We start from the raw sequence: 21,991 nt of genomic DNA, 5'->3' as shown, positions 1-21,991 counted from the left end.
AGTTCTTGTGATTTATGTGAAAATTGTTCAGTTTGGTTGTGGTTTTTAAAAATGTTTTATTTATTGGAACGCTGGTGGCACTGTGGGTTAAACCACCTAGCCTAGGACTTGCCGATCAGAAGGTCGGTGGTTCGAATCCCCGCGACAGGGTGAGCTCCCCTTGCTCGGTCCCTGCTCCTGCCAACTTAGCAGTTCGAAAGCATGTCACTGTGCAAGTAGGTACTGCTCTGGCGGGAAGGTAAACAGTGTTTCCTTGCGCTGCTCTGGTTCGCCAGAAGCGGCTTAGTCATGCTGGCCACATGACCCGGAAGCTGTACCCCGGCTCCCTCGGCCAATAAAGCGAGATGAGCGCTGCAACCCCAGAGTCGGCCATTACTGGACCTACTGGTCAGGTGTCCCTTTACCTTTTTACTTTTGTTATGTTGTACTTACATATTTTTTATGTTGTAAGCTGCCTTGAGCATGGTTTGAATTGTGGAAAAGCGGCATGCAAATTAAGTTATATATGTATCTATGTTATGTATTCTCAGCTCTGCTTTGGACCTGACCTCTCTGCTGCTCTTCTTCCGTCTGTGTGATTAGGCTGATAGTGAGCACAACAGCACATTATTTGTTTGCTGCAAGAGAAAACGTGTTGATACGCCAGAGACTGCACCCTTGGTATAATTTTTTTATATCAGCTGCCCTCTTGTACAGAAATACAGAATGTCAAATGCATAATGCATCTTATGACTCACAGTTGTACCACAAAACAGGCTGGGCAGTGATTTTATTTCTCTGATCAGTTTCTATTTTTATTTTTATATATAGCTAGGATATGTGTTTCATATTAGACAGACCCACTAGCCTGTAATTGGGGGGTAGGGGTCAGATTGTTGGTTGAATTCTTAATAGTTGATCCTGATCATTATATAAAGGACTGTTGCAGCACTCGTTGCTGCTCACCCCAGCCACATATTCCCAATGGACCATAGCTCAGGGCTCAAGCACAAGCTTCGCATGCAGAAGTTCCCTAGAGTAGCATCAGTCACTGAATGCAGCATGGATGTACTGTTGATGAGTAGAATTCATATGGATGCTGGCAGGTGAACATTCTGTGTCTGAGTAGTCAGTAAACAATTAGTATTGTCTGACTTGCATAGAATCATCCCTACACTGGGATCTCCCTAAATCTGGAATGGGGAATTTGTGGCCTTTCAAATGTTGTTGGACTCCCACTCCCATCAGCCCTGGCCAGCCTGGCCAATGGTCAGGGATGAGGGATGGGCAAATCAGTTATTTTCGCTTTTCAAAATTTCTCATTTTAAATTAGGTTCTCCACATTTCCATAGCAATCTCTGTATTACTTTTTTTTTTAAATCCTCATGAAAATCTTTAAGCATTTTAGTGTGAATTTCTCTCGATAAACACATTTTTGTATGCACCTTTGACCAATAGACACGTTTCCAACCAATTTTCCTTTATATAGGGTTGTCATATGTCTGAAATTTCCCAGACATAGCCAGTATTCAGCCCTTGTAAACAGTGTCCGGGCAGAAATTGCTGGAATGTCTGGGAAAATCTGTATATATAGCAGCCCATGTTGGCAGTGTAGATTTTTGTGAATTTAATAAAAAATAGCTCAAAAACTAAAGCTCAACAACTTAATACAATGCATATTTGTATGCTATTTTCACTAATGTACATTTCCTCCTAATACACGCATTATTGTTTGTATTATTTGGCTGGAGAACTGCATCTCAAAATTCCGAAACGTGTGAATTTTTAAGGATAGCTGTGTTTTAGTTCACATATTGGTTCTGGAGGCTAGTCAGGAATCAGGGAGTTATAATCCAACAACATTAGGAGGACTGCAAGTTCCCACCTCTGCCCTAAATAAAGGAGGAAGGTTATATAAATCTAATAAGTAAGTACCATAAGTATTCAGAGACGTGCAAGTAATAATAACAGAAGCAAGCACCTAGTATTGTACATAGAAACTCCACATATATTCAGGCAAGCTCTGGGATTAGGGAATGGAAAAGACAGAAATCTTACCAACCTGGGTTGTTGTTTTTTGACAACCCTCTTTTCAGACTTTCCTCTGCAACTGTGATTAAAACAACAACAACTATTCCATATTCTGAATTCCAGGCTGACCATTGCATATAGATTCCGAACTATATACAGGCCTGACTATTTGAATAGTTGCCATTTGAAGCCATTGTTTCAAGCCAGGAACTGTTGCCAGATGAAAAGAGGTGAAGACCATAGGGAGCAGATGTCTCAGTTATAGTCTGCTTAACAATGCGTGTAAACATTTTGTGCGTTCATATTCATGCATTTTTAGTGTGTACAGTACTGGTGCAAAAGATGGGAGGGGAATATTATTCCTTTACTGCTTAACCCTTTTATTAGTTTACATTTACATTTATTAATTTAAACTATCTATTCCCTCTTTTTCTTTCCGCACCAACTTCTAGGTGGGTATATTAATAAGCTGTTCCTCACCATGTTCATGCATTTCTGCTTTCATTGCTAAGAAGCCCAGTGCTTTTTCCTAAGGGAGAAATGTACAAGCAATAAGCTTTGCAGTGCCCAGTTACAATGAAATTGACATGGCAAATTGGACTCCACTATATTGATAAGAAGTAATGAATTTCCCAGTGGGGAAATTTGCAAGGAGCAAGAAAAGAATAAGTGCCAGAATCAAACTGACTAGGTAACTGGCATTAACACTTTTAATGAGAAAGGTTTTCATCGGTCACACTTAAGTTTTCTCCTAATAGTCTTCTATAAGTCAGTTTTATTGTTCATCGTATCTCCACAATGACTATCTTATTTGGAATCCTTTTTATTAGTGAGAAGAATTAGCTTATCATCCTGGGGAAATTTCAAAATATAATATCCATGTGGTACCTGAATGAGAAAATGGCAGAATACCTCTTCTTATAAGAGTGTCACCTGTGACATTTTGATGCACTCGGATTAACATGGGAGCGGGAATCTATCACTTTAGCTGCTGTTCAGTAAACAATGCAATAATTAATACAATCTGGGAGCCAGGTGGCTCCATTTAGCCTTGGCACAAAGTAGGATGTTTTTTCCTTCTTCATTGCGAAATGTTAGCCAACGACACTGAATTCTAATAATGAAACTTGGTCTGTTCAGTTCATATCAGCACCTAATGTACGCAGGATTAATCATCTTTAAAATGTGCTATCTGTTCATAATCAGTCCTAGGGATAGGGTGAATATGGCAGAGTTATTCATAAGCTGTGTTTCTAAGCTATTCTCAGTTTATCTTGATCAGGGCACTGTCAACACCTGTTATCAAATACAGTACTCATTGAGTAGTCTATAGAATTATCCACACATGTATTTTCTTTATAAATCTAAACAGAAATAAAACCACATGCATCCCTCACTATGTTATGATTATGGAAGCAGGTGTTATGTGCAGATCCACTTCTGAATCAGGTCCTGCAAGTATGAAAAAGCAATTGCTTACTCTTGATAGATCCGTGTATGTATTGCTCCTGGAATGGAGCCATGAGTTCCACATTATACAATCACTGCTATCAGCTTTGATACTCTTGGTCACCTGGAGATGAGGGCACGTGAGAGGGGATTGCAAAGTGCATATTCTGTTCCTGAATAAATTAAATCACAGAGACAAATGTGCTACTCTTATTTCCTTAGATGGCTTCCGTAACAGATGCTAGATATGGACACAAGGATGCTTCCGACCAGAACTTTGATTATATGTTCAAACTCCTGATCATTGGCAACAGCAGCGTGGGCAAGACTTCCTTCCTCTTTAGATATGCTGATGACACTTTCACACCAGCCTTTGTCAGTACTGTGGGGATCGACTTCAAAGTGAAGACTGTTTACAGGAATGACAAGAGGGTAAAACTGCAGATTTGGGTGAGTATCATTTATTCTGGAATCATTAACCTTATGCACAAATGTCATGGAAAGTGGATCAAATTGTGGTTATGGCATATTTGTACTACACAGGCCTTTTGCTTGCATTTTATTTAAGCAGCAGATGTATTAATTATTTGTTTACCTTCTGTCCCTTCTTCTAATGGAAGGGCTTCCATTTGTGGTAGGAACTGAGATCCAGGGGAAGCCTTCTGCTGGAGGGATGAGGATGATTTTTGCTGATTCCCCTTTCCTCTGAAGTTCCCTCACCCAATAACACCTGACATACTATTCTGTAAAGTTTTCCAACCCTCTGAAACAGCTTTTAGGGGGCACAAGGAGGAATAAAAATCATCTCCTTGCCTACCCCTAGTGGAAGCAACCCATGAGTAAAGTAGGCTGGATCCAACCCAGAAACTGGATCTCAAATTATTATCATTGCTCTTTATGGGTTACTGAGATCATTTGGGACAGCTGTTACAGTGTGTCTTCTTGTGTATGAAATCAGATTCAAGTGATCCTTCTTTCAGGATGCCTTCACACTTTTTTCTCTGGAACTGCCATGCTTTGCTCATTTAGATGATGTGTTGTTCTCCTGTGTTTTCTGGCTTGAGCTTGAGACTGTTTTCTTGCAATCAAATGAAGCTGCAACATTAGCCTGTCTAGTGTGAAGAGGCTTGTAGGGTTCCTGTTCCTTTCAACTAGGGTTAGCTAACCTATGGGCCTCCACATGTTGTTGGACCCTTAGCACCAGCCAGCTTGACTATTGGTGGATGATGGGAATTGTAGGCCAGCAAGATCTGGAGAGCCACAAGTTAGCCATTCCTGCTTTAAACACTTATTATTTGCAAATTTAGTTACTCTAATTACTTCCATTTTATTATTTCTTGTTGGTCCTGGTTGGCAGAAGAGCCTCTCAACTGCTCCTTAAATCACTTACATGAACTATTCCATATCAGTTTCTGTTCCCACAGTGGGGAGGAGGGAGAGTCTATAGAAATCACTTTCCTCTGTTTTTTGTGTATTGTATTTAATAAAATGGCAGCCCATATCTTCCTGCATTATCTCTCTCTCTTTCTCTCTGAGCAACATTCATGGTAACTGGTGGGGGCAGAATGGTGGAATCATACCTATTTTTTTCCTTGTACCATCACTTATCACCAAGCAAATCTTCACCTCAGAGTTACACACAGCAACCTCCTTGACAGGCTATACTTCTCCCTTTGTCCATACTCCCTGTACTATCATTGACTCAACCAAACTTTGGGCTGTGTTCACATTACTGTCTTTAAGTACAGTGAAACTATCCCCCCTTTCACAGCTCCCCCCTGCAAGCTGTTCACAACAGCATAACCTTATTGGTGTCTGATGTTTTTCTGATTCTGGACACGTCAGGGGGCATTAATGCGAAGCTGTGCAGGAAGATGTCTTTACCCTAAACAAAGATGTTCACACCTGATGGTACATGAAGTATGTGCTGTGGAATCCTAATCATTTTGACATCTGTAACTGAATCTCTTGATTACCAGACTGCAGCATGTAATCCCAATGGACGCATCATTTCATTCCTCCCACCCAAACCTTTGATAATCTGAATATTTAGAATCTATTTGTGATGGAGTTTTTTGTGTGTTTTTCTAAGGTAGTTAAAAGAGCATGCAGTCCTCATGCTTTTGTTTTGTTTCTTATCCCCCTCATTGTTCTACTTGGTTAAAAGATCTGGGTTTTGTATATAAGTGTGACTTTTCCTCTTAGGCTGTGGATGAGGGAGGAATTACAAAAGGAAAGAAAAAGATTAATGGCGCCGCTTTGAAAGTCTCACTTTTGTTGAAAGCTATTGTGGTTGTGCTGTGTAAAAATAGCCTGTTCCACCTCAAAGGCATAAACAAGATATATAATAAAGAATGTATTTTTACATTTAGTACTCTTAAGGTATTTTGATTTGTGAAGGTGATTTGGTTCAAGGAACTGAATAAACATTTCCGAAATTGGAATAGTTTAGTCTTTTTATCTGGGTGATATTATTATTTCCTTGTGTTAGTGGGGTTTTTTTTTAAACACATGGTTCTTGCAAGTTCTTTTGTGCAGTATAATTGTTTGTGACACTTGCATTTTTAAATGTGTGAATAATAAAGCTTCGCAACAATAGCTAAGATCCAAAGAACTGTGAAACTAGTTTGATGAACCCAAGAGACTACACAGCACAATCTTTTGTACTGTGTAGTCAGAAATAAATGGGACCTTAATCCTAAATAAGTGTGCTTTAGCAGGGACAGGGAACCTGTGTCCCTTCAGATATTGCTGGACTCCACCTCCCACCAGCCCCAGCCAGCATGACCAGGGGTCAGGGATGATGGGAGCTGTAGTCCAGCAACCTCTGGAGGGCCACAGGTTCCGCATCCCTAGTATATAAGATTGCAAGCTCTTAACTAAGAGCAAGCCCCACTGAACCTAAGTAGAACACTGTTAGGCACCCCCCTCAAACAGCAGGACCCCCGCAACACATGGAAAACCTTGAAATGGAGAGGGTTTTGAAGTTTTGTTGTTGTCCTATATTCTATATCTTATTATCTGCAGTTGTTTTCTTGTGACCCATGCCTTTGGTGTGCTTCGATGTAAAAAAAATTCAAACAACATACTAGGTCGATTTTAAGAATTAATCTGTGTTTTGATATGGGGGCTAGCTGTACAAAGATGAAACGAGCCCTTTTGCATGAGCCCAAGTCAGGGATGAGGAACTGGCTGCCCTCCAGGTGTTTTGGAATGCAGCTCCCATCAGCTCCAGCTAGCTTGGCCAATGGTCAGGGATGATGGGAGGTGTAGTGTGGCAACATCTGTAGGACCACGAGTTCCCTATTCCTGGCCTAAGCAGTCCTATGGGCTTGGGCATGCTGAGCAACTCTGTGCATATTTACAGTGGTACCTCAGTTGTCAAACGTAATCCGTTCTGGAAGACCATTTGACATCTGAAACGCTTGACAACTAAGGCGTAATGGGCAGTCTGCAATTTTAATTGAAAAAAATGAGAAGAATACAACGGAAGTCATTCAACTTCCGAGGCACGTTGGAAAACGGAAGCAATTACTTCTGGGTTTTCGGGATTCAAAAACCAAAACGTTTGGCAACAGAGACGTCTGAAAACTGAGGTACCACTGTACTTGGAAGCAGGTTCCACTGCATTCATTAGGGGTTACTCCCAGATAAATGTGTTTAGGATTGCAGCCTTATGTGTTTAAGAGCTAAATTATAATCTCCCTTTGTCTCCTGGCTAAAAGCCTTCTGATATTCAGTTCTGAATATTAATTACTGATCAGAAAGGAAAGCTTGGATAGCAGTGTTTTCCCATTTTTTATTTTTTTAAAAAAAATCAAATCGAAGAGTTAAGTTAGCACAGTCCATAGCAGATGGCAACAGCATTACTGTACACTTAGGTTGCCTAGCAGCCAGAGAAAAGTGTATTGAAAAGACCAGGAGGGAGCCAGAGTGGATGAATAGAAATGGACTTTAAGTGAGAAAAGGACAATGTTGCTTACTTTGCACTGAAAAGCAAAACTGGGTCCTATATATTTATTTGGTTACAGGAATGCTGCTATTAAATAACTAAGGGTAGATCATATGAAAACTTCAGCTTTTCATAATCTCAGAGTTATTACCAACTCACATCTCTTGGCCTTGCCAACCTCACAGGGATGTTGTGAGAATAAAATCGGGAGGGGGGGACACCATGTACATTACCCCAACTTTTTTAGAGGAAAGGTGGAATATAAATGAGTGTTTATGCTGGAATTTGCTCTTGTTGATGTAATACTTAATGATTACATAGGTATTTCGATGCTTTCTCTGTTTTTAAGGTGCTCAAAGAACATGGTTATTGAGTGGCATATAAATGCTATAAACAAACACATATTTTTTCAGCATACCAGAATGAGGCCCATTTTAACTTGGCATGTAAGCTTGAGAAGGGGAGCTGTGATGAATTTTGTTTCCTCCACTTCCCTAACAAACCACTAATACCGAAAGTTACTGCTTTTCTACCTGCCCTGGAAGCTGAACACATCCTCAGTTGGACCTGGGGCTGTATTTCTTAATAGCCTGGTTTGCACATAACTGTAAAATATGGTGTCTGGCAGACAATCACTTTGACTTTGGTTTTTTGTGTCCCAGAATAGCTAAAAAGGACCTTCAGAATGACTTGCAGCACTTTGCTTATGCCTCTGTAGCTTCTGGGTGGTGACAGCTCCTTCGCTATAGTTAAAGAAGAGGTTGGGTTCTCACATAATGCTAAGCTATGGTTAATGTTAGCTATGGTTTGTAAGCCAACTACAAACCCTGGTTAATGAGCTATCTTTAACCATAGGTAATAAATCATAGATAAGCTGCTGGATTGGGTTCACACATTGCACTAAGCCATGGTTTTGTAAACTATAGTTTAGTGTTACATGTGAAAAAGGCCATTCCATGAGATTTTTTAAAATCAGCAGTAAATTCAACATCAAATTTTATGCTCAGGGAAGAAAAATACAGTATTTTTCCATCTATAAGATGCCCCCATGTGTAAGATGCCCCCTATTTTGGGGGACTCAGATTTAAGAAAATGGGGAGGGGAGATGTATCCGTGTATAAGATGCCCCCTATTTATTGACATTATTTTTTAGGGGGAAAACCTAGTCTTATACACTGAAAAATATGGTATATATCCAGATTTGAGGGAACGAAATTTGCCTTGTGTCATATCCATTAAAAAGATTCAGTTAACTAGATTTATGGGCAATATTAATAATTTTCATGAATGGTAGGGTGATACAGTTCCACAGCAATCATGCACAGCTGCTACCAGAAATATCTAACATCATCTTATTTTTGTAGAGATAATTAAAGCAAATTGAAACTTGACAACCACAAATTATGCTGGATGACTGTTTCTTTTTCCTTTCTTTTGCCAAAATCAATTTCGATGCAGCTGCCTACATGTAAAATATGTTAACAATTTTTTTCCATGCATGTACAACAATTGATGTGAAGCACGTAAAGTGATGCAATGATGAAAATTTATTTTTGTCTGAATGAAACAGAAATTCTGTAGCTGTGATTCTGTAATCAAGTGTGCCAAATTTTATACTGCAAGGTTAGAAATATGTATATTTTATTCAAAAATAAATAATTATGTATCATCTGTTCTCAAACTCGAGAGTTTCCCATTTCTATTGCAGCTGTGAAGTATTCATCATGAACTACTCTAGCATTGCTGCTTGCACCAATTCATCTCTAAAAGAGACGCACAGCTGCTAATCTGGATGTATGAAAAATGAGTAATACTGTACATAGATGATAGAATGTACATACAACTGAAACAAGAGGAACTAAGGAGGTTATATAGTTATAAAATCAATATGCAAGATGAGCTAAGAATGTAAGATGATTTAGGTTTTTAATCCATTGAAACTGGAGAGAAGATTTAGGGGAAGATGTGGTTACGGGAGCTCAGATTCCCAGTGATCTTTTTGTACCTCTCCCATCAGATGTCAAGGCAATAAAGAACTACACAATTTTTAGAAGACATCTGAAGGCAACGCTGTATCGGGAAGTTTTTAATGTTTGACATTTTATTATTATAATCTGCTGGAACATCATGTAGTTATTATTATTGTAATTGTGCTTAGTTACCAGAATATGATCCTATTAGGACATTGCTTTCACATCTTTTATTGACTCATTGTAGTGATCCTCTTGAGCAAGCGACATTAATAGGTGAACCAGAAACACACTGATCTTTGCAGTACTGACCAGGGCCAGCCCTCCCATGAGGCTGTGTTAGGTGACTGCCTCAGGCAGCAGGATCTGCCCAACTACATAGATCTGACCCCCAATACATAGGTTGGTTTTAGTTCTGCCTCCTATTTGCCTGGAGGGGCGGGCGGGCGGGGCTGCTGTGCAAGAATAACGCCTCCTTCTTTTCACGGAGGCCAGAGAGGGCAAGAAGGAGAAGCCAAAGCTGCTGCTTTACTCTCAACTACCAGTATTCCCTCCCTCCCTCCAGATGCAGATCTTCACTCTCAACTTCTCCCTGCCCCCCATATTGATGCTGCCTCCCTTTTCCCTGATGCTGATCTTTATTCCAATAGATGGAGGCTCAAGGTGGGGTTTCCCTCCTCGTTTAATGCATCACAATCCTGTGACTCAATTATAAATGAGAGTTATGTCCAAACTGCATATTACATGTCTCATACCAAATAAACACCTCATGAGTAATGTCTGAACCATGCCAGGTCTATCAGTCGGATCAAACTAAGCACATACTTTAAAGCACTTTCATGGAAAGCAGTTGCGGCTCTGGGGGGTCCCTCTACTCTGGATTGGTATTACATGGCACAGCGAGTGGACTCTTTCCTCCCTGCCCTGTTTTCCTGCTGAAAATTGGCTCCTCATATAGCTGTTTGCTCCCAAAGGTTCTGTTTGCTGCAAATATTTGCTGATTTTTTGCTATTAGGTATCTTTTAGACCATGCTTGGAAACAGGGAAGAGCGCTGCCATGATTGGAAACAAAACAATGGCACTCACCTTCAACATTTGATGGTCTAACATACTGTGGCAACTTTGTCAAGGTCAGAATGTTGTTGGCATCTGTCTGTCTCGAGAGACAATGGAGTGCACCTCTGGGGGTGAAGACAAACCGTTGGAGAACCACAGCGTCTGCTGTGACTGCAGAGACCAGTAAGTCATAACTGCTTCCTCCTGCGTTAGCAGCACTGAACTGATCTCTCTGAGGTGCAAGCTTGGGCAGTGTGTATGGAGGTCCTGGGTTGCCCAGATGACAGCAGGGAATGCAATATTTGACCCAACTCCTTTTATCAATATGTGCAAGAGGTGTGGTTCACTCTCTGCATCTTTCATAATACACCATCATGCTGTCATGCTATAGTAAACAGTCACCTGAACAAGCCCTACGAATCAATAGGCAAATTTACCACCACTTCACCATGGGGTATCTAAAAGGAGCCTCCTACAAGCATTGCTCTTGAGCAAATCTTGTGAATTTGGACCTACTGTAGAAGGAGTTTTATGGATCAGAAGTAGAGCAGGCTTTGAAATGCACTGTTCCTTGTGCCAGATTTTCCTGTCAAACACCATGTTGTTTGCACTTCCAAATGAACTGCAGTCACTACTGAAAATCCCTGGGGCTGCACTTGTCAAACACTTTCCCCCCCCTTCTGGAACCAGAAGCTCTTATACCTACCCTTTGTTCATTTCTCAGTTTTTCAGCTATGCTAATTCCTTATCACTTGCACAACCTCTAGCTGACAGTGACTCATAGCTAGAAAATGAAATGTGCATCTGTGATACAGTTATGGGAGTATCTTTTCATAGTAAGCAAAGAAGGGTCACAGGGAGATTCATGTCAACTTTTCTTAGACCACCAAGGGGAGAATGGAGCCTGAGGTAGAGAGGATGCAGACCTGGCATATCCAGGGAGAGGGGGAGGGAGGATTGATTTCTGTCCAAATCCAAGGCTGTGGCTCTGGGGGAAACAAGACCCTCAGAGTATTAATGCTGCTAGTCCTTCCATCATGTGCTCAGGTTGTAGATATATGTGTGTAAATGAACCCTAGACAATAAAGACACCACAGTCTCCAAAGGAAATATGAACCCTGGGCAAGCACCTGGAACCCCTGGAAACTCTCAAAAATCTCACACTTCTCAAAAATTGGGGTGCCATGCAGCAATAGGGGGGGAAAGCTCATTACTTTATTTGAGGGGGTCAGAAATACACAGCACTTATGCTACTATTGCTGATGGAGCTGCATTTCTGCTTTTTTAAATAAACGAATGAGCAGAGTTATCTTCAGAGTGTTCCCCCTACCCACTTTATTAACTTGAGACTAAGGATGGCTGTAGGATTTTTATTCACTTGTGTGTGGGTGACTAATGGACTTTTAATAGAAGTCACGAAAGGGAATGTGCATGAACATTATTTGGGGAAAATATCTTATATTACTTGTGGAAAACAGCATGTAATATTGCCTTTGAAATTAAAATCCGGGAAGTTTGCTCAGGCATACCTATTTCAAAAGATGATTGAATTCATGCTCAGAAACAACGGGCAATATGCATCACTATTTTTATGAAGAGGTATTACTTTTAATGATGCAAGATTTTACTGTCACACTAGCTTCCGCAAGATATTGATTGCAGAGTGGAAATAGAGGGTTAGATTCGGATCTCCAAAACTGAAGCAACTTCAATCCAGGAATTTTTTTCTGAAGGCTTACGTTCCTGGGATTAAGTTTATAATCTGATCCTGGTTTTATGTTCTCAAGGTAGTGTTCTTCCTTGATTTCCATTTTCACTCTGGTTCTCCTGTGTGAAGCAGTGGGGCCCAGTAGCTCCCTAACAGGAGACTGAGGCTGATCTGTTATGAATTTATTGGCTGGGGATTTTCTGTTTAATTGCTGCTCTGGAATCATTACTGATAAAGGGTGACTAATGAATCCAATAATTAACCAAATTATACTGGGCTTCTTGCATCTTTCTTTTTTTAAATAAAGAAATTGGAAATCAGCAATTGAAGCCTTCCTACCCCACCATCCACCCTCCCATCCCTGAACAAACAACTCATTAAAGCAATTACTCACTAATCCCCTAGCTGTAATAACAGGACAAGAAAACTGACAGAATCTGGAAAGAGAAAATATGGGGTTCCTGGAAAGTCTTAATAGTTTTTTTTTCTACACTGTCCTGACTTAAGCTGCAATTCTGTTTTTTTCATAAAAAATAGAATAAAATGTCCCACAAAACATATTTGAAAAAAACATTGGGGGGGGGGGACAGCCAAGTGCTACTTATAATTTATCAATGACAGGATGGTTTAGAAGTTCCTTCTCCTGCTGTGTTACATGACACCTTACTATCTTGCTTAACGCTTCTCATGGTACATCTCTTGTAGCTTTAACCTTTGCCTTCCTACTCTTGGGACAGGTCTGCTCCTCTTTCTAACTAAGAATTCCTTCATGGGATGACTTATAGGTTCAGTTTGGACATAACTCTCATTTATAATTTAGTCTGACATGAATGAGCTTCAGGCTTGTGTGTCATCACCTTAAAACCCACTCCCAGGTGGTCACAAGAAGCAGCAGCTTTCATTTCCATTTTCAATGAGCCAGAGGTTATCATTGTGTCTCAACCCTTCATCTTAACCACGTTAATCTATGGCTTTGGAAAACAAGCCAACTTCATAAACCACCATTTGAAGCATGCTTCTTTCAACAAATCCTAGTTAAGAAGTCTGTGGCATCACTTCCCTCTACCCCAGAGGTCGGCAACCTAAGGCCTATGGGCGGTTCCAGCCCATGAGCTTCCTTGAACCAGCCCACGGCCGTTCCATGGATTGGCGTGGGGATTCCATGCTCCCCCCGGCGCCATTTTTTTCTTGCCACGGGGACCGACTTCTGGGTTGGAAGAGTGCCAGAAATAGCATGTGCGCATGCGCATAGTTGCTCCTCCATCCTGGAAGGGTGCCGGAAATAGCTTGAGCGCACGGGCGCGCATGCTCCGGCCCACCAAGAGGTCTGCCAGGGAGTCGACTGGACCGGCCTCAAAAAATGTTGCCAACCCCTACTCTACCCCTAGTTTTATGGTAGATAGGGTGGTGCTTTTGGGCACATCCCCGAGGGGTAGGAGCAAGCCCAACTTGTTGAGTTAGGAGAGGGTGCTGAGTGGGATGCTTTAAAGAGCTCTTCTGCCCCAAGACATTGTCTTTTCAGCCTTCAGCACAGCTCAGCACCCACCTCCGAGGACACAGTGTTGGTTGCCGGTTGATAGGTGTGTGTAGGAATTTTAGATAGCGCTGCAGGGTTTTCCCCACGTACACCACACTTACCAGAAAGTGGACATATTAGTCTCATTTCTAGTCCATGTCACTGTTGTTTATGTTCATTCGTAAGGGCACTCCAGCCCATTTCCAGATTAATCTGTAATGGTGAAAAAAAAAATCTATGAAAGTTCATGTCTAATCACAAAATGACCATGTATCAATGTAGCTCAAGATGAGCATTTTAGGATAAAACACATTTAGAAATGCATACTTTCATGAGACTTAAATATGCATTTCAAATGCATTTTATAATGAGACTAAAAGGCTCCATGTTTGTGTGCCCAACTCACCACACAAAGGCAGGAGGCTTGAGGAGAGGGGCAGGTGATACAGGCAGATGTTCCTCAGCACAGCTTTGTGAGAACTATGAGGAACCAGGGTGCATGAAAAGCTAGGAAGGGTAGCTTATCCGGAACGGTGAAAGAAGGAAGGCTGCTCTTTGTCTGTCTTACAGGGAACCAGGGCTGGATGGAGGGAGTTAGTTATATTGAAGGAGCTGGAAAAAACCAGGGCTTGTACAATGCTAAAACATAGTTTAGTGTAGCATCCAAATGAGGCCATGGATGTGTCCAGTTTCAGATCCAGCATGTTGGTACCTCTGGCACATTGCTGGCTTTGAGCTACTGTTAATTTTCTAGAGAAAGAAGTTGGGGTTCAGGTCTTGCAGGAATTACTCAGAAGTGAGGGCAGCACACTTCACACCTGCTGAGAAGCACTTTAATATATTTTATTTAACAAGATTTATATATCACTTAATTTGAAAACAAAGCACTGAACAGTTTACGTGAAATAATACAAAATATTCATGAGAAAATACCAATAAAAAGAACAATCTTAAAAGTAAAATTGTATGCCTGAGTAGACTTGCCTAAACAGAAAAGTTTTTAGCAGGCACTGAAAGCAATACAGTGGTTGCAATATTAATATTCTTACTTCATATGTTCTAAAGTTGAACTCTGATACTGAAAACAGATGGTAAATTTAGAAAGACACATGAGATTGGAAAGAAGACCTAAGGGTACAGGTGAGAGCATAAGCTCTTTCCACCTTGTCCCAGCTGGCTTGATTCTCTCTTGAACTACAAGCTCCACTTGGCTAAAATGAAGATAGGGTCATAGGCCAAAATTAACAGGAGTGAGTGCTGCATCTATGGGAAAAGTGGTGTCAAAATAAAATGCCCAGCTATTCAGGTCACCTGGCCACTAGCTCTGATCTCAATTTTTCATTATACTTCTTGCCCCACCCTTTCCTTTTCTACATCTGGGTTCTCCACTGTGAAGCTTGGCACTTGTCTTTTGACCTTCAGGCTCTGCATGCCTTTTGCAGTGTTTGAGAAAAGGTCAGGTGTCACAGGACTTAAAACTGATGAATAATGTAATCTAAACCCTGTGAGCTTTCGATCTAGGCTGTATAATCACAAGTAAATATGAGCAGGCTTCATTATATCAAATATTTGGTTCCTGTTTTTGAAGTGGCTGTCAGAGCCAGAAACGTGTTTTTGAATTAAATGAAAAGACTTAAGAATGGTAGAAATAGCAGGCTGTTGCTGTTAGTGTCTACACTGAGGACTCTCACGTAACATTATGCATATGTGTCTGTGTAGGGGTGTGTGTGTGCGTGTACACGCACACACGCGCGCGCACGCACACACACACATCCATGTATCCCTACAGGCTAACTTACACAGATACATGTATTATTATCGTATATTTACATCAGCACCTATAGGAATCCAGTCCTTTTTTTGAAATTAACATCTTTGATTGTACGAGTTTAAAAAAAATAAATGTACGAGTTAATCTGGTCTGTGACCGTTTAATAAAATTTGATTTGATTTGATTTGATCTTTGATTGTCAATCTGTCATAATTCATTGCTCACCAATCCACAGTTGGAGAATGGAGACTCTGGAGTTCAGCCATAGCCTTCCCAGAAAAGGTGGTTTGGACAAGGGAACTGATGGAAGAGGGAAGTCACACTGGAGTTCTTTGGATAAAGGGAAATACTGGGAGTTACTCTGAGAACACATCAGAGTTACTTAAGAGAACAAGTGCCTGAGGATGGAAGAGTTGGAGGAGCAAAGTTTGTGGAGAGGATGTGACAATGGGAGTGTGACTTTGCTCCTGCTTCTTGATCTCTTACCAGCTTTTAATACCATCAACCATAGTATCCTCCTGACAGCGGCAGAGCTTCATGCTCCAACATCGGGGGGGGGGCGGAGAGCCGGCGGGGGGGGGCTGTTGTGCGTCCTGGGGGTGGGGCACACCACCTGCAGGGGCGTGGTGTCCAGCGCGGGCTGCAGGGGCAGCCGCAATGGCACCCTACTGGGATCGCGCTGCCGGGGGCAGTGCACTCCCCCTGTACTCCTCTTCCTCTGCCAGTGCCTCCTGGACCAGTTCTGGGGAATGGGAAGTGGCTGCAGTCATACCTTCTGGACCAAGTCCAGAGAGTAACATTAGGAGAGTGTTTTTTGGCACCCTGGCAGCTACGTTATGAATCTGTTTTAGTCTATTCCCCCCCCCCAAATAATTTTTATTAGTTTTCAGTTACAAAAAATCCAAAACAGACCTCATTATATGCATATCGAATCATAATACCAAATCAAATAATTAATCAAATATCCAATTATATAATTTGGGTGACCTCCCGCTTGCTGGATTACAGGTTCAGTAATTCTTTTTTTTCTTCCTGCTTTCAACTTCTTATTTATTCCAGTTGTATTCCAATCTTAATCATAGTCTCTTGTTCAACAGCTGCAATTTTTCTGTTTTAGTCTATTCTATTGCGGTTTTAACTTTTTGTATGTTTTAAATTATGGCTGTAATTATTATTTTTTAGTGATAATTTTTATCATTTTATCTTTTTTTGTTAACTGCTTTGAGGTTTTCTTCTACAGTCAAGTGGCTTTCCTCTTTTCCTACTGCTTCTTATTTTTTCTCTTTCACCCTCTATCACTATCTCCTATTTATTTTCCAGAAGTACATTTCTTCTGCTTAGTTCAAAAGTGGTGAACACCTGATAAAAGGATGCCTAGTATGAGATCAGATCAGGACACTCCAATATGTTAAATGATGAGTGAGAACAGATGTGGAAGTGGTTTGTGTTTTATAGCACATTTCCTGTGATGCAAAGGATTCATTTCAGACAAGACTGTTGTTTCATTAAAAATAAAACTGAGTAAACATAGTCCAACAAGCTAATGAGCCTTGTTGAGCTCATTTTAAATGAAGCTTCAGAGATAGCCTTTTGTAATCAGTGCAGGATGAATTTCATTCAACATAATGGATAAGCCACAATATGTTGACATTAGGACTGATGGATCTGCTCTATATCCATTGGTTTCACCTATAGTTTATTTATTAAATGAGCAGTTATTCTTAAGTATCCAAGTCTTAAAGGGCTTTTCAGACAATCAGAATAACTTGAGTGAGTTCCACTCCTGATCCAATACCCTGATTGCACATGACAGACCATGCAGGTTGTGGTGCGTAGCCTTACTGTGAGGAGAGATGGGGAAATTAGCCTTCCCACTGAGCATTTCTGGGTGAGCATGTTTATATAGGCTTCCGATAATACTTTGGTGCTGGTGTTAAACAGTGTAGAAGTGTAAGGAAATAATGAAATAAAGTTACCTGAAAAGTTGGGGCATTGCATGGGGAAGTATGAATCTCATCTCTTTTTGAGCTTAACTACAAATAATAGTGAAGCACTAGTGCTGTAGTTGTACGCTGAGGCACCCTAGTTGGAGGAGGGTTTGGGTTGTATCCAACTAAGATCTACTCGGAGTAAACCCATTGAAATTAATAGACCTAAATTTGTTACGTCCATGAATATCGGTGGGTCTGCTCTGAGTATGAACTACCATTTGATACAGCCCACTGAATTTTATGAGTGACTCATGAAATGTTGCTGTTTGAACTTGAAGAAAGGTTGATAGTCCTGTAACAGAAACAGTGCCTAAGGGAAAATGTCAAGAGTCCTATTCAAGCAACATATAAAAGTGGTGTGCTTACTACTCCTCTAACTGCTAAACTGGAAAGCCAGAGGCAAATCTAGTTCTGAAATGACTTAAAAGAGAAAGAGCCCCTGGCTAATAGAGCTCTTTTCAAACCTCAGTCCACTAGGGCTACAATCTTGTGTTCTGCCACTCACAATTCTTGAACTCATCTATCATTCTGCCTGGAAATGAACTACAGTCAGAGCTAAAGATCCTGCAAAGGTCATTGCCAACATCCTTTTCCTCCAGAGTATGGAATTCAACCCGGATAGATCAAGCTTTTCCTCCTACTAGGAGAAATGAGGTGTGGATTTGGATGGGCTGCCCTGTGCTTTGTATCAAAACCAAAACCGCCCAAGACATTTTGCTGCCTGAGGCAAAGGACAAGATCACGTCCCATTCATTTGACATACAGAAGCTGGTCAGACTGGCAGCTCAGGCTTATTTTGACATAGGTGATGGGCCAGCATCCTCTTGAGGGCATCAGGCTACTAGGCATGTGCACACACATTTCTGTCTCCTGACACCTCACTACACTGCTCCACAGCACCCATCACCAGAGACAACTATCTCACGCTGCCAGATGGTAGGATCACCCCTGTTAAGAATGTTCTTAGTTTCAGTGAATAAAAACTGAAACTAGAATTGTAGTCTGTGCACAATTCCTAGTTGTTCTTTGGCTGTAGAATTCAGTTGTGATGTTTGAGTGTATTTAGAGAACTGCACAGTATACACAAGAGTAAAGTGAAGAATGGAGTGAGAATGGAGCTCCTAGGAACACACAGATGAGACATGTTAAATAAATAAGACTTAGGATAGCAGAAAGAAAAGGTGGAAATTATGAGTGGAACAGTCAATAATTAAGCTAAATGCAAGTTAATCTATAAAGCAGGGGAAATGTTTCAGATGCTTCTGCTTTAAGACACTGAGATTTTTGGTCACAGCATTTGACTACCCTTATCAAAGATAGATCTTATTTTAGAATAGAATTTTCAATAAAGAAAGTTCCAGGCAAAGTTTCTGATATTCACAGATCTAGGAAGGAAATAGAAAACAGTCATTTATTTTAAGCCAACTGGAGGGGTTGGGTGGAAAAAATGTAGGGAATGGTTTTCACAAAGGTAGCTTTAAATAGAAAGACAAAAATTACATCAGGTGAGTTGCCTAAAATAGTCTGTGAAATGACAGATCTTTCCCATATCCCCACAGGCAGTAATAACCACATGGCAGGCTGAAACATAGCCTCTGAACCAAATTGTTGAAAAGGGACAGAAGCAGTTTTGACAATGGTATATTGCAGAGGTTTTTAGCCTTTTGGGGTCCATGGCTCCCTTGACCAACTACGTTCTTTCTGCGGCACCCCTGTGGGGCTCAGGAGCCCAGTTACATCACCCCTTACCTGCAGAGCCAGCAGCTCTTCACCCCTTTTCGAGCACCCTCCCTATAGGAGTGTTTCCTCAGCCTCTTCTCCTCTTCCCTCTCCTTGGGAGTTCTCTGGGCAGCTGCTGCTGCCGCCCCTGGTCTCTGAGCTGCCCCCCACCCCAAAGAGAGTTGCCTCGTCACACTACCCCACAGGGGCCTGGGAAGCACCCCTGGCCAGCCCCAGAGGGACCATTCGCCTGGGGTACTTGTAGCCAGGACTGTTGCAACAAAGATCTGTGCAAGCCTTTGAGAGGCAGAGACACGAGAGGGCATCAGAGGGAAGGAAAGAGGGACAGAGGTCAGTGTTGTCTGCAGCACCCCGACCATCATTGAAGACACCCCAGGGTGTCACGACACACGACACACACTAGTAAGTGGTACTGGCTGGAATGGAATCTATCATACAAGGATAAGAATCACATATACTGTCCCCAGAGTGGCTGGGGAGGCCCAGCCAGGTGGGTGGGGTATAAATGGTAAATTACTATTAAATTATTATTATTATTATTATTATTATTATTATTATTATTCCATCCACTTTGGCCTCTGGCTCGCTCTCCCCACCACCAACATGCACCTCCCTGAAAGTTGGCCGTGAAGGAAAAACGTTCCCCACCCCACCCTTATACGAAGTAAATAATATGTGACATGTAGATCCAGCTGTAGGTTTTCATAACTAATACCTCTGAAAATATAACTTACTTAAAAGAACTGAGAAGAGACGCTTCTGCGTTGCCACTGGAAATCCCAGAGGAGTGTGGGCCGAGTTCATTTATGACCCTCTTGAACATGGGTGAGCTTGGAACATTCTCAGCCAAAATGCCTCATTACCTCATGAACCACCTTCTGGGGGCTGTGTGCCTGTGGTGGTTGGGGTGGATGATACTCTTAACTTTGTAGGAAGGGCTACATTCCTGTCATGCCATGCCTACATCTTTCTCCCTTCTCCATCCAAGTCAGCAAAGAGGCATTATAATAGTTGAAGAACACATTCTGGGCTTGGTAAGAGCACTTGAGGGCCCAGAGCAAGGCCCATTAGGGGTGTGGCTTGGTGGATAGAGAGGCCTGTGGGGCCTTTTGGTTCGCAACACCTGTTCTTGTCTATATATATTTGGGGCCCATGCATCTCCCAGTCCAATTTAAACCAGCCTTTAGCTTGAAATGAGAAATTTCCCAAATGCTATACAGTGTGGTGCCAAACTGCAAGCAACAGCTATGTTTTCCCTACAGATATAACTGTTGCATCTGTTCAGTGTGAATCAATATCCCTTACCTGCTTCAGATGGGTGGCGGCTTGGCATTTTTAAATAAATAAAGGCAAAATATGTCTGTATCTAATACTGCTGTTATGTCATCCTTTCAGAATTTGAAATAATTACTTACCCAAACATGGTTTGTACTACCCTAGTCACAAACTGATCGTTCACATTGATTGCTTCACCCTCCGCACCGCTCATTTCTTGTACAGTATATGCTAACAGTTTCCACTGTGCTTTGGTGCTAAAGAGAAACCGATGCAGTCAGACCCTGAATAGAATCAAAATGTATTTTTGCATCTTGTGGCACAGCGTGCTTTAATAGTGAAGACAGAAAATGGCATCCATTTCAAATTGCTGGAGTTTTAATCCCTGTGTATAAACCCACTTTTCAATCAGTTTAGAAATCAGCATTAAAGAAAGAGCAGCAATCTTACAGTCTGATCCTAACTTCATCTCACGGATGCCAATTCCACTGATATTCAAGGAATTTATTTTCATGCATATGTAGGTTTTATGACCCAAATCTGCCCCCACATATACACACACTTCACTGTGTATTCTGTTGTAGTTTTTTCTTCTTCACAGCACTGTTTTATAAATCCTATAAAATCCGTAACAGGCCAGTAAAGTGATAATCAGTGTCAGAAGATGTTTGAGAAGGAAGCAGCTGTGTTTTCTACCTCACTTGCTGTTTGATCGGCTGAACTAGCAAGCAGTAGCTAATCCCTTCTGTATTCTCAAAGCAGCAGCACGCCCCCCCCCACTAAAAAAAAACCCTAAAGCATTTTCTGTGTGATAAGTCTTAATCAGATTTTCACAGCCCAGTTCTGTATTGAGATAAGAGAAGTACTGTACTTTATATTCACAAATCACTCCCATCCCTTCATTATCACAGGCCCAACTTTGTACTGATTTTGTGGCATTTAAAATGAGGAAATAGAGAAAACAAACTACCATTTTGACCTGAGTTTACTTTCCATGTGACAAAAATGGCCCCCATATCTCCCATGTTGGACCAATCTGTGGCTATATACACATTAGTAGGGGACGCGGGTGGCACTGTGGTCTAAACCACTGAGCCTACTTGCTTGATCTCCCTGTGGTTTTGTGAAAATGAATGATTAGTTTTTAGAAAGAAAGAAATCACACAATTAATTCCTTTGAAATGAAGTGTTTTCAGGAGAGCTAAGCTCTGTAGCGACTTTGACATTTTCTGGTAGTGACCGGGTGGGTGTGGGGTTAATTTGCTGCTGCTGGCAGGTGAAATCAGAAAGCAGCTTTCAAAGTGATTCATAACATCACTGCTTCTCATAGTAGCCATTGACTCATCCTCCCCTCCCCTGAATATTTCTATTTCTAGATTGTAGCAGGAACAAAGGTTGACCAGTGCCCACCAACATAATTCTTTGTTGCTAATTTGGTAGATTTCGGTGAGGGCAATGTGGGACATCGAAGTAAAAACTGAATACTTAAAATGTTTCATTTGGTATGCTGCTTCGTATTATTAGTGATGTGCATCCTTTGGGTTTTGCAGAGT

The 21,991-nt window shown here is 41.3% G+C and overlaps 1 protein-coding gene and 1 long non-coding RNA gene across 5 annotated transcripts in view; one reads left to right on the top strand and one right to left on the bottom strand.

Moving 5' to 3' along the window:
• The window catches only part of RAB3B (RAB3B, member RAS oncogene family), a 50,171-nt gene that overhangs the window by 6,751 nt on the left and 21,429 nt on the right, over positions 1-21,991 (top strand). For all 3 annotated transcript variants that reach the window (XM_081915531.1, XM_081915529.1, XM_081915530.1), the window contains exon 2: positions 3,682-3,909. In XM_081915531.1, the coding sequence (XP_081771657.1) occupies positions 3,682-3,909 (228 nt within the window). The remainder of the gene's footprint in view (positions 1-3,681; positions 3,910-21,991) is intronic.
• Positions 11,767-20,767, bottom strand: LOC309372210. 2 transcript variants are annotated; one of them, XR_014169428.1, is made up of 3 exons: positions 20,579-20,767; positions 13,784-13,874; positions 11,767-12,294 (listed from the first exon to the last, which is right to left on the bottom strand). It is a non-coding gene; the product is annotated as an uncharacterized lncRNA (long non-coding RNA). The 2 variants fall into 2 exon arrangements; XR_014169429.1 differs by lacking the exon at positions 20,579-20,767 and adding an exon at positions 19,898-20,101 and having other exon boundaries at positions 11,768-12,294.

The sequence above is a fragment of the Podarcis melisellensis genome (genome assembly GCF_964234715.1).
Source record: "Podarcis melisellensis genome assembly, chromosome: 6".
Lineage (NCBI taxonomy): Eukaryota > Metazoa > Chordata > Lepidosauria > Squamata > Lacertidae > Podarcis > Podarcis melisellensis.
Note: the sequence above shows the minus strand (reverse complement) of the source record. Positions and strands in the feature narration are given on the sequence as shown.